At 40.3% G+C, this 15,958-nt stretch overlaps 1 protein-coding gene across 1 annotated transcript in view; it reads left to right on the forward strand.

Annotated features, from left to right (window-relative positions):
- LOC141422709 (aldehyde oxidase 3-like) overlaps positions 1-15,324 on the forward strand; it is a 109,949-nt gene extending 94,625 nt beyond the window's left edge. Inside the window, 2 exon segments of the mRNA XM_074072308.1 lie at positions 10,094-10,261; positions 14,629-15,324. Of these exon segments, the coding sequence (XP_073928409.1) occupies positions 10,094-10,261; positions 14,629-14,682 (222 nt within the window). The 3' untranslated portion in view covers positions 14,683-15,324.
- Positions 15,325-15,958: the final 634 nt, after the last annotated feature.

Here is a 15,958-nt window from a genome sequence, read left to right on the forward strand (position 1 = left end):
TCACTCCCTTGCCTGAAACCAACTAACTCCTTCACTCCTAATTAATCAGTGCCTGTCTGAAGAGAAAAATGAAAAAAATATTCCTTATACTCATTCAAAAGTCAATTCCAACAATGACGTACACATACACATTTAAATTTTTCTCAACTTCTAAAACCTTCTCAGTTAAACAAACTACCAAGTCCTTGAATTAATAAATAATATGAACATTGGGTTTCAGTAAACATCATTAGTCTTTCTGCAATCTCCTCAGTCAAGCACAAGATTCTCTTCTAGAAAAGTTTTGACTTATACCCACACACACTGAGGTGGGAGGTTGGGAGCTACATTGGTTGGCACTGGCATACCCTGGAGATTCCTTTGCTTAAACTATGGGTAAGAAAAGGAGTTTCTGCCTAACTGGTAGAGCTTAATCCCTACCCCAGGCCTTCCAGGATAAGGACAGCTCCCTGGGAGGCAATGCCTCAAGCCCTCTTCCCTTAGCTTACTGGGAGGAAGTCAGAGGGGGGCAAAGGTGAGCCAAAGAGAGAATGCCAAATTCCTCCCAAGAGCACATACCCAGCCCTGCCTCTCACCTCTTCAACCTCCCTTTGAGAGCAGCCCCAGTCTTCTCATTTCTCTATCCTGTGGACAGAAAAGCACCAAAGATGGGGCAAGAGAGCATCTTGACTTGAGCTTGATCATGGGGCCCTTGCATTGACCTTTTAAAGCCCTTCTCATTGAAATGGCCTCACACTGAAAGCAATAACTTAACTGGCACAAAAACAGACATGAAGACCAGTGGAACAGAATAGAGGACCCAGATATGAAGCCACACAACTATAACCAACTTGTCTTTGACAAAGGAGCTAAAAATATACGATGGAGAAATAGCAGCCTCTTCAACAAAAACTGCTGGGAAAACTGGTTAGCAGTCTGCAAAAAACTGAAACTAGATCCATGTATATCACCCTATACCAATATTAACTCAAAATGGATCAAGGACCTTAATATCAGACCCCAAACTCTAAAGTTGATACAGGAAAGAGTAGGAAATACTCTGGAGTTAGTAGGTATAGGTAAGAACTTTCTCAATGAAACCCCAGCAGCACAGCAACTAAGAGATAGCATAGATAAATGGGACCTCATAAAACTAAAAAGCTTCTGTTCATCAAAAGAAATGGTCTCTAAACTGAAGAGAACACCCACAGAGTGGGAGAAAATATTTGCCAACTATACATCAGATAAAGGACTGATAACCAGAATATATAGGGAACTTAAAAAACTAAATTCTCCAAAACTAATGAACCAATAAAGAAATGGGCAAGTGAACTAAACAGAACTTTCTCAAAAGAAGAAATTCAAATGGCCAAAAAACACATGAAAAAATGCTCACCATCTCTAGCAATAAAGGAAATGCAAATTAAAACCACGCTAAGATTCCACCTCACCCCTGTTAGAATAGCCATCATCAGCAACACCACCAACAACAGGTGTTGGCGAGGATGTGGGGAAAAAGGAACCCTCTTACACTGTTGGTGGGAATGTAGACTAGTACAACCACTCTGGAAAAAAATTTGGAGGCTACTTAGAAAGCTAGACATCGATCTACCATTTGATCCAGCAATACCACTCTTGGGGATATACCCAAAAGACTGTGACACAGGTTATTCCAGAGGCACCTGCACACCCATGTTTATTGCGGCACTATTCACAATAGCCAAGTTATGGAAACAGCCAAGATGCCCCACCACTGACGAATGGATTAAGAAAATGTGGTATCTATACACAATGGAATTTTATGCAGCCATGAAGAAGAATGAAATGTTATCATTCGCTGGTAAATGGATGGAATTGGAGAACATCATTCTGAGTGAGGTTAGCCTGGCCCAAAAGACCAAAAATCATATGTTCTCCCTCATATGTGGACATTAGATCAAGGGCAAACACAACAAGGGGATTGGACTTTGAGCACATGATAAAAGTGAGAGCACACAAGGGAGGGGTGAGGATAGGTAAGACACCTAAAAAATTAGCTAGCATTTGTTGCCCTTAACGCAGAGAAACTAAAGCAGATACCTTAAAAGCAACTGAGGCCAATAGGAGAAGGGGACCAGGAACTAGAGAAAAGGTTAGATCGAGAAGAATTAACCTAGAAGGTAACACCCACGCACAGGAAATCAATGTGAGTCAATGCCCTGTATAGCTATCCTTATCTCAACCAGCAAAAACCCTTGTTCCTTCCTGTTATTGGTTATACTCTCTCTACAACAAAATTAGAAATAAGGGCAAAATAGTTTCTGCTGGGTATTGAGGGGGTGGGGGGGAAAGGAAGGGGGCGGAGTGGGTGGTAAGGGAGGGGGTGGGGGCAGGGGGGAGAAATCAACCAAGCCTTGTATGCACATATGAATAATAAAAGAAAAAAAATAATAAAATAAAGTGCAAAAAAAGAAAAGAAAGAAAGAAAGAAAGCAATAATCTATACAAATATCCTCAACCCTTAACATATTTGGTAGCCACATTCTTTCCTTTTGGGAGGGCGTACAGACAAGGAGAGCTATGAATTTCACTTGTAGAACATGCACCTACCATTCTGAACTCTTAGTATCTGTTTATTACAGCTTCTTGGAACTGGCTTAACTGCCCACAATTTTGTAATGCCGCAAGGGGACTTCAGGCATTGAAAGATCCCACCCCACTCTTGGACCACAAATGTGATGTTAGTTTACATAAACTGGTGAAAATCTCAAAAGAAAACTCCAATAATTTGTCTAATAGTCTGTCTGGACTATATCTGGACCCATTCTGGAGGTTTCAAGGTGACTATGCAGCAGGCCAGCACTGGGGCTGTGCATCTACTCTGGAAGGACAGCAGGGGACAATCTATGAATTCCTTTAACCTCACTCTACCTCTAGACTAGCAGCAAGAATGTCCTGGGAGAGTCTTCTGCCCCTGCAGTCTATAAAACCTGCTCACACTTTAGACAAGGAGAATTTCTACACCACCATCTCTACTCTATCTCTCAACCAATATGCAGGCTAAATTCTACCTACAACACACCTGCTACCATGAGCCTTTCCTCATGAAGCCATCCTCACCAGTGAAGAGGGCTGCCCCAACATTCCAAACAGTGACATCTATAACCAGAGGGAGCAGGACCAAGGCATCGCTGTTAGCCAAACTCACTCAGGTTGCTGAGGCAGAAAACTGTTCTTACATTCTTATCACTTCTTCCTCCTTTTCTCTCCTAATCCATATGTGATACACAGGGAATCCCCTAAACTTCCTTACCCGTCCAATGTTCAGCCATTGGTCCTCCATCTTGAACCAAATCCAGTGTTGTCATATGCATACATTATCACACATTCTATAACAACCCCACCCTTTTTGTGGGTGGATGACTTGATTTGTAATTTCATCTGACTTTCCACAACCCCATTCCACTCCCTCCTATCTAAAGCCAACCCTGCTCCCACTTCTCTAGAATTTTTATGGTATTTATTTTCCTACTAAAAGCATCTGAGAGTTTTATGCAGTCACACAAAAGGGGACTGAGATCTGGGGGTCTCATTTTAATATGTATGGAACTTAAGTTTTACAAAACCTAGTCTTCCATTTGATCTTTCTTTTTTAAGCTTTAATGATTGACCAGTTTTGAGGATGGCCATATGGGCATTCTAAATATGGTTCTGAATATGTTGTTTAAAGAAGCTAGATTTAACATCTTCCTTTCAATAACAGCACTGTTCAATAATACACCCTTTCCATCTACACAACTGGTCATTGTTCATGATATGGGAAAACACTGACCCACAGAGAGATAAGGTGTTAGAATGGAGAATATTAATAAGGCCAAGATAATGGTTCTCCAAGCCATAGTCAATTTCAATATCTATTGCTTGTAGATAACAACCTGCTTAAATGTGTTTATATAGCATGTGACCTACTTACTTCTCACCTCTGTAATCTGCCCTCCACATTCATCATGCCACTAAAGCAACTAACATCAAAGTCCCCAGAGAAGTCAAAGCTACTAGATCCAGTGAACCCACTTTAACACTTAATCTTCTTGATCTTTCAGCAAATTCATTGCCAATTATCATTTTCTTGTTAAACACTCTCCTTACTTCCCACAATGTTTTCCTCTCCTGGTGTTCTTCCTTCTTCTTTGTTTGCTCTTTATATCTTGTTACTTCATATTCCCATTTTTCTGCCCAGCCCTAAAATGTTGATATTCTTGGGATTCCATCCTGGACGTATTTGGCTTCATTCTACAAGAACTCCCTACATAATTTTATCCATTAGTAAATAGCTATAAGAGTTTCAAAGACAAGGTCTGTGTCACTCCCCGTATCTTATTCCTAGAGCAATGTCTAAACATGGGAAGTACCTAATAAATATTTGATAAGTTGAATTGATTTTTCTGTCTCAAATCAAATCAGAAGGTCCCCCAGACCCACTCCGTCAGCTGATAATGAAAATTCAGTCCCTGGACTCAATGTCAAATTCACAAATAATGAGAACAGGGTTTTGGAGAAAAGAAAATAAGATTTATTCATTTGCCAGACAAAGGAGAAGAGCAGCAGACTAGTGTCTCAAAAGCTGCAGTCCTGCTCTGGGGTGGGGAAGAGAGTGACTGGTTTTTAAGGAACTGGTCTTCCAGGCATATGTGCTGAGAGGCGTGATTTTGAGCCAAATAGTGAACTTGGGTCTACTTATATCCTAAAGTACTGGCACTAGTCTCCAGAGCTACATGTCTTTTTGTACTGAAAGTTCCTTCACTCCTGGTGAAGGAGATAAGGAGCTGAAAGGATGTTTAATCTTGAGTTTCCTCACATGGGGGAATAGGGAGGAGGAAGGGAGAAAGAAGAAAGATTGAAAATTGTTTAAAACTTGTATAATCATTGCTGGGAGAACAGCTCAAGTGGTAGAGCACCTGCCAATCAAGTATGAGGCCTTGAGTTCAAACCCCAATACCACAAAAACTTGTGTAATTGAAAGCAGTCTGACTAGTAAAGTGAGTTAGCTCCTGGGCTAAAACTACATCTGTGAATATAAAACTTGCATCTGTTCTCATCACATACAAAAAATGTATTTCCCCACAAAAAAATGTAATATTCACTATATTGTACTTCTGAAAGAAAAGCAGAGGTCATTTTTTTCTTTGCTCTTCTCCTGATGTCCCCTGGGTAAAATTTCTTAGATCAGTTCCTAAGTAGTTTTTTAACTTGCAGTTCACAGCCTATTAGAAGATCATAAAATTAATTTATTGCATTAAAACTACCACTTAATTAAGCTTAATAGGATACAACAGCAAAGAAAATATTAAAATGTTTTATACATAATAAAGAAAAGGACTTATTTCTTAAGTGTGTGTGCCTGTACATATTACACACATGAGTATTCTGGAAAAAATTGTGATGTGTATAACTTACAATGCCTTATGGTCAAAAATAGTTGGAGAAACACTGCTCTGGAGTGTCCATATTCTATGTCTTAGTCAAGTGTAATCCCAGTGCATTTTGTCTAATAAATAACATGGGAAATACCTAACAAGCATTATGAGCTTATTCTCATAGAATAGAGTAGTGTAGGGTAAGTTCCAGAATAAATCATCTTTTCATTTCATTAACTTCATGAAAGGTTGGGCTACTCAAAAATTGGGGGCTTGTGTTGTCACTTAAGTTTTTTCTTCTTTTAACTAGAATTTGTAGAAATAAAAATCAAATAGGTCACAATATTTTTCCAGAATGTATTTTCATAGCATTAAAATAATCTATTTTAGGAAATGCATAGTTCTATAAGAAGTGGATCACAGGATTCCTAGACTACATAGCATCCTAAGGAATTCTATGAGTGTGTTACAAGGTTGAACTACTGTAGACACTACTCTGATCCATAGACATGACCCCTGATCATTGCACTTACCTTCTCTAGAGGATGTATGGGAGAGACAGCTGGGTAGTACAGTCTCTTTCCCAACAGTTGTGGCCTTTTGAAACCCTGGAATAATCTGTGTGGCTGGCAGTGACTTGGGAGAGTTTCACCTGGTGCAGTTTCAGAACCACTTAGGGAAAAGACCATGCTGATGCCTCACAATTCCCTCTCAATGGCTTGCCTTTTTAAGGCATTCATTTTCGACCATGACAAGAAATATTTGACCTAGCACAACATACGCCATTGTCCCCCAGTTTCCTACTCTTCCCCACCCAACACCATACCCATCTGGGCTGAGATTAGCAAATTGTCATGTAGCAATCCTCCTTTGCCCTGAAAGATATTTGTTATTCTCTGAAATTTCTCAACATTTTGGGACCTTCATGGGGGAAGATGCTGGCAGCACCCTGCAGAAAGTAAGTGTAGTCAGATGACAGATGATGACATTTCAGTTAATGACAGATCACATATACAATGGTGAACCCATCAGATTATGTCACCTAGCAACCTTGCAACTATCTTAGCTTGTACAGTTGCAGAATGATGAAACAGCCTAACAACACATTTCTCAGAACATATCCCCATTATTAAGTGACATATGACCATATAGAGAACCACAGTCACAGTATTCCTCTTGTCTGCCTCCAGCACTCTGGATTCTGAGGGCAGGATTAGGGGCCTCCAACTGCAGAGAGATCCAGTTGCTGGTGAGGGCAGGGCTGTAGAACCTGACTGAACGTGTGTAGATGGAGCAACGATCTCCTGATAATGTCATTCAAAGGCCCTTGAAGCCTCCCTAGGCCAAAATCACTTCGCCAGCTGCCTCATTTCCAGCACTGCTTAAGGGATTTCTTAGGCGTAGTATGTGAGTTAAGACATGACTGAACTGTTAAGGCAACAGATTCACCACAGAGTACAAGAATAGGGAGAAGGTTGTGTAATTCCAGTAAAACCCTTTGATGGCTTCCCTTGGCCTGATAATAAGACACAGTTCTTAACTCTGAATCCAAACTCCTACATAGTCTGCCCCACCAGCTTTCCCACGGCTCCTGTGCCATGATTTCTTTTTTTTTTTTCATTTTTCTTTTATTATTCATATGTGCATACAAGGCTTGGCTCATTTCTCCCCCCTGCCCCCACCCCCTCCCTTACCACCCACTCCGCCCCCTCTCTCTCCCCCCACCCCCTCAATACCCAGCAGAAACTATTTTGCCCTTATTTCTAATTTTGGTGTACAGAGAGTATAAGCAATAATAGGAAGGAACAAGGGTTTTTGCTGGTTGAGATAAGGATAGCTATACAGAGCATTGACTCACATTGATTTCCTGTGCGTGGGTGTTACCTTCCAGGTTAATTCTTTTTGATCTAACCTTTTCTCTAGTTCCTGTTCCCCTTTTCCTATTGGCCTCAGTTGCTTTAAGGTATCTGCTTTAGTTTCTCTGCGTTGAGGGCAACAAATGCTAGCTAGTTTTGTAGGTGTCTTACCTATCCTCACCCCTCCCTTGTGTGCTCTTGCTTTTATCATGTGCTCATAGTCCAATCCCCTTGTTGTGTTTGCCCTTGATCTAATGTCCACATATGAGGGAGAACATACGATTTTTGGTCTTTTGAGCCAGGCTAACCTCACTCAGAATGATGTTCTCCAATTCCATCCATTTACCAGCGAATGATAACATTTCGTTCTTCTTCATGGCTGCATAAAATTCCGTTGTGTATAGATACCACATTTTCTTAATCCATTTGTCAGTGGTGGGGCATCTTGGCTGTTTCCATAACTTGGCTATTGTGAATAGCCACAATAAGCATGGATGTGCAGGTGCCTCTGGAGTAACAGTCTTTTGGGTATATCCCCAAGAGTGGTATTGCTGGATCAAATGGTAGATCGATGTCCAGCTTTTTAAGTAGCCTCCAAATTTTTTTCCAGAGTGGTTGTACTAGTCTACATTCCCACCAACAGTGTAAGAGGGTTCCTTTTTCCCCACATCCTCGCCAACACCTGTTGTTGGTGGTGTTGCTGATGATGGCTATTCTAACAGGGGTGAGGTGGAATCTTAGCATGGTTTTAATTTGCATTTCCTTTATTGCTAGAGATGGTGAGCATTTTTTCATGTGTTTTCCGGCCATTTGAATTTCTTCTTTTGAGAAAGTTCTGTTTAGTTCACGTGCCCATTTCTTTATTGGTTCATTAGTTTTGGGAGAATTTAGTTTTTTAAGTTCCCTGTATATTCTGGTTATCAGTCCTTTGTCTGATGTATAGTTTGTGCCATGATTTCTGCACTTGAGCCACATGATCTCCTTCAGCTGCCTAGATGGGCCCAGCTTTTCTCTTCCTTGACAACTTTGCATATGTTACCTGCATCAGTGAGTGCTCTCCAGAGAAATAGAACCAATGAGATATATCTGTGTATAGGTATGTATACATATGTACATGTGTTATAGTATTTGGGCATGCATATGTACATGTGTGTATACATAGGAATGCTACATATGTGAAGGTATAGGTATACATGCATAAGCATATGCAGTTTTATCTTAAGGAATTATCTCACACAATTATGGGGACACAAGTTCAAAATCATTCAGCAGGTCGGAAGCTCAGGTGTGATTTTCTATGTTGAAGCTTTGAGGCAGAATAATTCCTTTTTCTCAGGGAAACCTGGTTTTACTTTAAAGAACTTCAACTGATTGGAGGAGCCTCACCTACATTATCAAGGGTAATCTTCTTAAAGTCAATGTTAATCACATCTATAGCACACTTTCACATCACTCCTACACTGGTGTTTGACCAAACAACTGGGTGCCATAGCTCACCGAATGCACAAACATAACCATCATACTACCCCTCTGGAGTTTACCTTCCTCCCTCCACCCTCTCTGACCTGAATGATACCTTCTCAACCTCCTAGGTGTCAGTACAAATGTCACTTCTTCAGGAAGCCAGCTTTTCCCCACAGCTATGTAGGTGCCCACAGTTGTCCTGTCTTGTAGCATCTTTTCCCCCCTCTGTGTGTCTGCTCATTTCCTTGTACATCACTCTCCTACTCAGACCTAAACTCTATCAAGGCAAAGCTGTATACAGACTCTGGTCACCACAGCAGTTCTGCTCTAGCCCACAGAGCATCTTTGGCGCATCAGAGAAAGGCTGCCTACCTCTAGATGGCTGCACCTCTCATAAATCAAGGCCTCATGGGGAGTGGAGGATAGGGGCTAGATGTCACCTTCTGGCATGCAGCCTTGTGTAGGAATCAGTCTGTACAGACAGACAGAACCCTGACAGTATCTGAGATGGTACCTTCCACACAGGACAGGATGAATGAATGCCCTTCGATATAGTGGTGCAGGGCCAGGTACTGGAATGCTTAGGTTTTACCCCAGAGGACATCTAACCCATATACCCTCAATGACAGGCACCACCCACAAAGGAAACACATCAGAATCTCCTGGAAGGAGCTTTGACTCATTATAGTACTCTGGGTTTATAGCTTGGGAAAACTTTATAATTCCTTTCCCTTGGCAAAGGATCAGTTAGGAGTATCAGTCACTAGCAAGACATTTCTATACCCTCCTCAATCTTTTGAAAGCCCAGTTGGCATTGTGGATAATATCTGGAACTGTGGCCACACCCATGCAGTCCCCTTGGGTAGGAATATGCCAGGTCTCAGCCAAGTTCTCACCATTTGGCAATCATTGCCAGCATCGGGATTACCACCTAGGCCTGCCCTCCTCCAGAACAGAGCATCTTTGAGGCCCAGCCAGTTCCCTAAACAAATAGAAAGCAAGCTCTATAGCAGAGCTCAGGGCTTCAATCATCAGAGGGATGGATGGAAAGGCCATCATCTTGAGAAAAGAATGGGCCTAGTTAGGCAAGGATTAGAAGAGGCAAGAGGCTCTCAGCTACAGTTGACATGAACTCTATCTGTGGTCGATTTGTTCAACAAACATTCACTGAGCCCCCACATGAATCAGGCACTTGACAGCCCAAGGATATGGCAGGGAGCAGATCAGAGGTCTACTGACTGGATGTTGCAGGGATGGAAGGGAAGAGAACCCTTTTGGATTCTCTTCTAAATCCACTCAGGCCAGTAGTCTATGTGCTCAGCCCTCCCAGCCTCCCATGGGCTGCCTGTCCTAGGACTAGGTTTCTAAAAATCTTCTTTTTGTCTCCTCTACTCCCAGGGCCTAGGTGAGTCCAGAATATTTCTGGGGTCTTCTGTGTTTTTCGCCATAGCTGATGCTGTGGCTTCAGCTCACAGGGAGAGGGGCCGGGCCCCGATCTTGGCAGTGAACAGCCCAGCCACTCCAGAGCTGATTCGCATGGCCTGTGGGGATCAGTTTACAGAGCTGGTATGAGACTCTTCCATCTTGTCTGTAAATCTCTCCTTCCCTTCAGTGATTCTCAGTCTATGTGGGGGATATACTGAGTCGTGAAAGAATTTCAAAGAAAATTCACAATCCCAACAGACATTGTGGTGCACTTGGAATCCTGCACTTGGTGGTAATGCTCACCACCAAAGTAGAAGTCTGAGGTTGGGGGATCTGGAGTTCAAGGTCAGCCTGGGCTAAGAGGTCTCATAGGAAGACCCTGGAGGGGGGGGCGGGGGGAGAGAGAGAGAGAGAGAGAGAGAGAGAGAGAGAGAGAGAGAGAAGAGCAAAGATCTGGGTCCTGAAAGGGCTGCAGTAGACTGAATATGGCCTTTCAGCTACAAAGCCACTTCGAGCCACAACTCACCTCCTCCATTTACCCCAGCAGTTTTGTCATTTCCTAATTGTGGTATGACCTGGAAGAGATTGGGAAGCCCTCCTGAGGCTCCTCCTTTGGCCCTCTCTGAGCCACATGTGGCCATTGGGCCCTGGAGGTGACATAGTCCATATTGAGGTGTGCTATCAGTGCTGGACATATACTTTGAGCATGAGTTACTAAAAAAGAGTGTAAAAATTCTTCATTAATAATTTTAATTAATTAATTCTTCATTAATAATTTTACATTATAAGATAATTTTAATTAATTAATTCTTCATTAATAATTTTACATTATAAGATGTTAAAATGAAAGTAGTTTGAAATATAGGGTTGAGGTTAACTCGTTATTAAAATTGATTTTACATGTGTCCCCCAATGACCCAAGGGCCTCCAATTAAGCCCTTTCCCCTTTTAAAAGTTCCACACCATCTCCTACCACCACATTGGGGACCAAGATTCCAACACATGAAACATTGGGAAACATTCCCCATGCAAACCATACCAACATATTTTGCTTTTTAATGTGGCTACTAGAAAACTTTAAAACTTTGTGGCTTCCACTGCATTTCTATTGAACTATTACTGCTGTGAACTGTCCTTTAGCATCTACACTTGAGGGGAAAAAAGGCAAGACTTGGAGGCACTGGTACTTGAGAGTGATTTGGGGGCTGTGGGGAGATAGAGGAAGAAGTTAATCCTTTAATTGCTTAAAAACAAACTTTTACAAGGTCCAGAATTTTAAAACACATACCAAAGTGGAGCAGAAAGAAAAAGGGAGAGGAGGAGATGGTAGAGGAGGGAAGGGAGGAAGAAGTTCCCTTAAACTTTACACATCCCTCAAGTCTCCCCTCCACGAATCATTCCCGTGATCCTCGCCCAACTTACCAACCACTGTCTGCCTGTTACTACATTTGTCTTATGACAACCCCCCACTTATCTCAGTTCACCAAGCACTTTCTATGTACTCACTATGGATTGAGGCAGAACCACAGCAAACAACACAAGTTCTTGCCCCAAGGAGTCCAAAGTCTAGCAAGAGACAGACACAGCAATAGTTAATTACTATGCAAACCATCCAATGCTTGGGACTGCACACTAAGGCAGCACAAAAACTGTGAGCTATCCACTCATCCACAGTGTTCCCTAGTTCTTGGTCCTCAGCTGAGAGGCAGGTTTCTTTAAGAGGAGACAGCATGTTCTACTTCTGCTTCCTTCATTGAGCTGACAGACTGGAAAAGGTTGGAGTAATGTGCAGGCTTTGAAATCAGATGGCTGGATTCAAATTCAAGCTCAGCCACTTACTAGCTCTCAGTATGACCTTGATCAAAGGAAGACTTTTGATTGAGTCACAGTGGCAGGAACAGGTAGGTATCTGGATATGGTAAGTCTTCTATAACCACAGAGAGATTATCTCCACCCATGTTAACTGAAACTTCCCTTTGCCACCAGACATATAAGGACCTGACGGTTAAATAATAATGCATTCTAATATGCTTGTGACTTTAGTACAGTTCAGTACTAAGGGTGAAATGTGACAGCCAATCAATAGTTATGTTGTGTGTGTGTATGTGTGTGTGTGTGTATTAAACTGTTAGACTCATTCTTCTTAAAGAGCCAAAGCAAAAGAGAAAGTAGAGTATAGGCTGAGATACATACTCACTCATATATTTATTCTACAAAATTTTATGGAGCACCTAAATAATATTGTGGCCAGGCACTTAAGAAATAGCAAAAATGATTACTGAGTAAAAAGAGCAACACTGAAGGTATCACAATCCCCAACTTCAAACTATACTACAGAGCCATAGCAATAAAAACAACATGGTACAGGCATAAAAATAGACATGAAGACCAATGGAACAAAATAGAGGACCCAGAGATAAATCCATGCAGCTACGCTCACCTGATTTTTGACAAAGGCGCCCAAAACATACAATGGAGAAAAGACAGCCTATTTAGCAAATGTTGCTGGGAAAACTAGATATCTGCATGCAGAAAATTGAAACTATATTCATGTATCTCAACCTATACAAATATCAACTCAAAGTGGGTGAAGACCCTTAATATAAGACCTGAATCTTTGAAGCTAGTGAAGGAAAGAGTAGGGGATATACTGGAACTTATAGTTATTAGCAATAATTTCCTAAATAGAACTCCAATGGCTCACCAACTAAGAAAAAGTATTGACAAATGGAACTACATGAAACCAAAAAGTTTCTGCACAACAAAAGAAATGATCACCAGATTAAAGAACCCACAGAATGGGAGAAAATCTTTGCTGGCTATACAAGCTGGGATGGGATTAATAACCAGAATATACAGGAAGCTCAAAAATTAAGCTCCCAAAAACATCAACGACCCAATGAAGAAATGGGCAAATAAACTGAACAGAGCTTTTTCAATGGAAGATGTAAAAATGGCCAAAAAACAAATGAAGAAATGCTCAACATCCCTGGCCATAAAGGAAATGCAAATCAAAACCAGATTAAGATTCTACCTCACTCCTGTTAGAATAGCTACCATCAAGAACACCACCAACAGCAAATGTTGGTGAGGATGTGGGGAAAATGGAACCCTCATACATTGCTGGTGGGAATGTAAATTAGTACAACCACTATGGAAAACAGTATGGAGGCTCCTCAAAAAACTAAAATAACTGCCATATGATCCAGCAATACCTCTCCTAGAGATATACTTAAAGGACTGCAAGTCAGGTTACAATAAAGACATCTGCACTCCCCTGTTTATTGCAGGATTATTCATAATAGCCAAGCTATGGAACACCAAGATGCCCCACAACTGATGAAGGGATTAAGAAAAGGTGGTATTTGTATATCATAGAATTTTATTCAGCCTTAAAAAAGAATGAAATTTTGTCATTTGTAGGTAAATGGACGAAGCTGGGGAATATCATCTTAAGCAAAGTTAGTCAGGTTCAGAAAGCCAATGGCCACATGTTTTCTCTCATATGTGGAATATAGGCCTAAGACAATTGCAAGTAATACTATTCATACATAGAAATATATACAGAGCATGTATCCAGAAGTGGGACTGGTAGAGGAAACTAAGGGAGGAGGAAAAGAAGGAAAGAAAGAGAGTAATACTGAAATTCATCACTTCTGTATAGGAATAAGACACACGGAAACAAGCTAAACACTGTTAAACAACACAGGATGGGGGAAAGGGGTGAAGTACAGTGGGGAAGGGTTACAGTGACTTAAGCACAATGCACGTGCAGTTGTGCAAGGCAAAAACTCTACCAACCAATGAAAAGACACCTAAACAACAAGAGACAAGAATGAAAAACAGGTCACACTAAAGGGAGAGCACTAATGGCAGGGGGGAGGGTAAAAGAAGGGAGTAAAGAAGATGAATATGGTTGATGTACTTTCTATATGAAAACAAATATAGAATTTTTTAAACTTGTTAGAATCACCATAAGAAGAAGACTAAGGTAGAAAGGAGAAGAGTTGAGGGAATGAACCAATTTGGGATAAATACATATTTACATGGACCTGTCATAATGAAACTCTTTGAACAGATATCTTAAATAAACAAAAATGTCTTTTTTTCAAAAACAGAGAACAGGAAAGTAAAACAGGTCCTATCTGGGCATTGGTACCAGTGGGAGGGAGGAGGATATAAGGAACATGTTGATTCCCTGTGTTTACTGCTATATTGGAAAAAAATCACCTCTTTAGTTTCACTTCAGCTAGAGTAAGTACTATGTATACTTAGTCTCTGTTTTAGAGTGTCAAAGAATTAGAAGTTTTTTTTTTTTAATTTATCCAAAATTAATGAATCCCTGTTTGGAAAAAGGAAAAGAAAAGCTTATACAGGTTAAATAATTTTTGAAGAAAAAATTAAATGTCTTTTTTAAAAGAAACTATTTTCAACTAATTAATTATATGAGTAATTTTGAATGCTTTTCTGACCATATTCCTTAATCTTTTCCTGAATTTTTCTTTTAGATTCCACAAATTGATTCTAAGTGCTGTAAGCCTTGGTCCATCCCTGTGGCCTGATGTTTGGGATTCAAGAACGGAAGGTGACATTCTGATGGACCAGATCACTCATATAAACATCTTTATCTAAAATATATAAGGAATATATATATTTCACATTTACACAATATCTTATAATCCCCAATTATGTAGATAAGCAATGATGCTTCTGAAACTTTGACAAAAATATGGCGTTTAATCCAGAATAACCAGCTTGGCATTTTTCCATTGTGTGTGGTCCTTATCTGCTGATTAGAGAAAATGAATGCCTAGACTATAATGTTCCTTTTCTGAGGAAAAAAATTAGAAAATAGGATTTTGTGGTTGTTTGCTTACAGTTTGTGAAATTTCCTGCTTACAATGCTATGCCTAAAAATTATCCTTATTCGGCTTTTATCATTAGTGTTTGTCATACTGTTGTATGACAAGTGATGATCCACAGTGAGTGTGAAATTAGTAGCTAGTTGCTTATTTTAATGCACAAATTAAAAAGTGAATTGTTGGCAAGTCACTTGATTTCTAAGGTTCTCGGTTTCCAAAAAATCATTGATTTGCTCAATGAGATGTTGAATAAGACAGAGCCACCTCCTAAGCTGATTTATAGGAGAATAATTTGAGGAAAGTGGAGGGAACAATTTCATAAGACTATGGAAATATTTCCAATAAAACACCAATAAATTAATGTTTAGCCTTGTTCTATTCATTGCCCTTTTCCTCTTCTCTCTGTGTTCACAATGAAGATTGGTTGTATTTGACTACTCAAAATAAATCTGTGTTAAGGTAAAGATGCCCAAATAATTGTAGTCAGTACACTATAGGTTAGGTTCAAAACACATAAACAAAATTTTCAGTATTCAAAGAATATTTAAAAGTTGTCCAGTCTGGAGTATTCTGACATCAATGTTCAAATGCTAAGCATACACAATAGAAGACTTATTTTTGTACAGTTTTTATATACACAAACTTTTTACTAACCAACAAGCTGATCTCACACATTGGAATCACCCTAAGTCTACTCAACCCAATGAATCCATTTTGGGTTTCCATTCATTCCTTCTCATCTTTTCGTTGTGGTATACCTCTCCCTTCTGCACCTTCTACAAGATGTAGGAGCAGCTTGTATGAGAGACTGAGGGTGGCAGACTAGGCAGGAGTAGGAAATTAGGAGACAATTTATATTATTGGTTCTCAGGAGTGTTTTCTGAAACTACAATAATGAAAATAACACAATAATAACCAATGATTACATATGACTCTGCATAGTTTTGTAGTAAAAATAATAGTATAGTTTATTAGG

This window comes from Castor canadensis, chromosome 4 (genome assembly GCF_047511655.1).
Source record: "Castor canadensis chromosome 4, mCasCan1.hap1v2, whole genome shotgun sequence".
NCBI classification, from domain to species: Eukaryota; Metazoa; Chordata; class Mammalia; order Rodentia; family Castoridae; genus Castor; species Castor canadensis.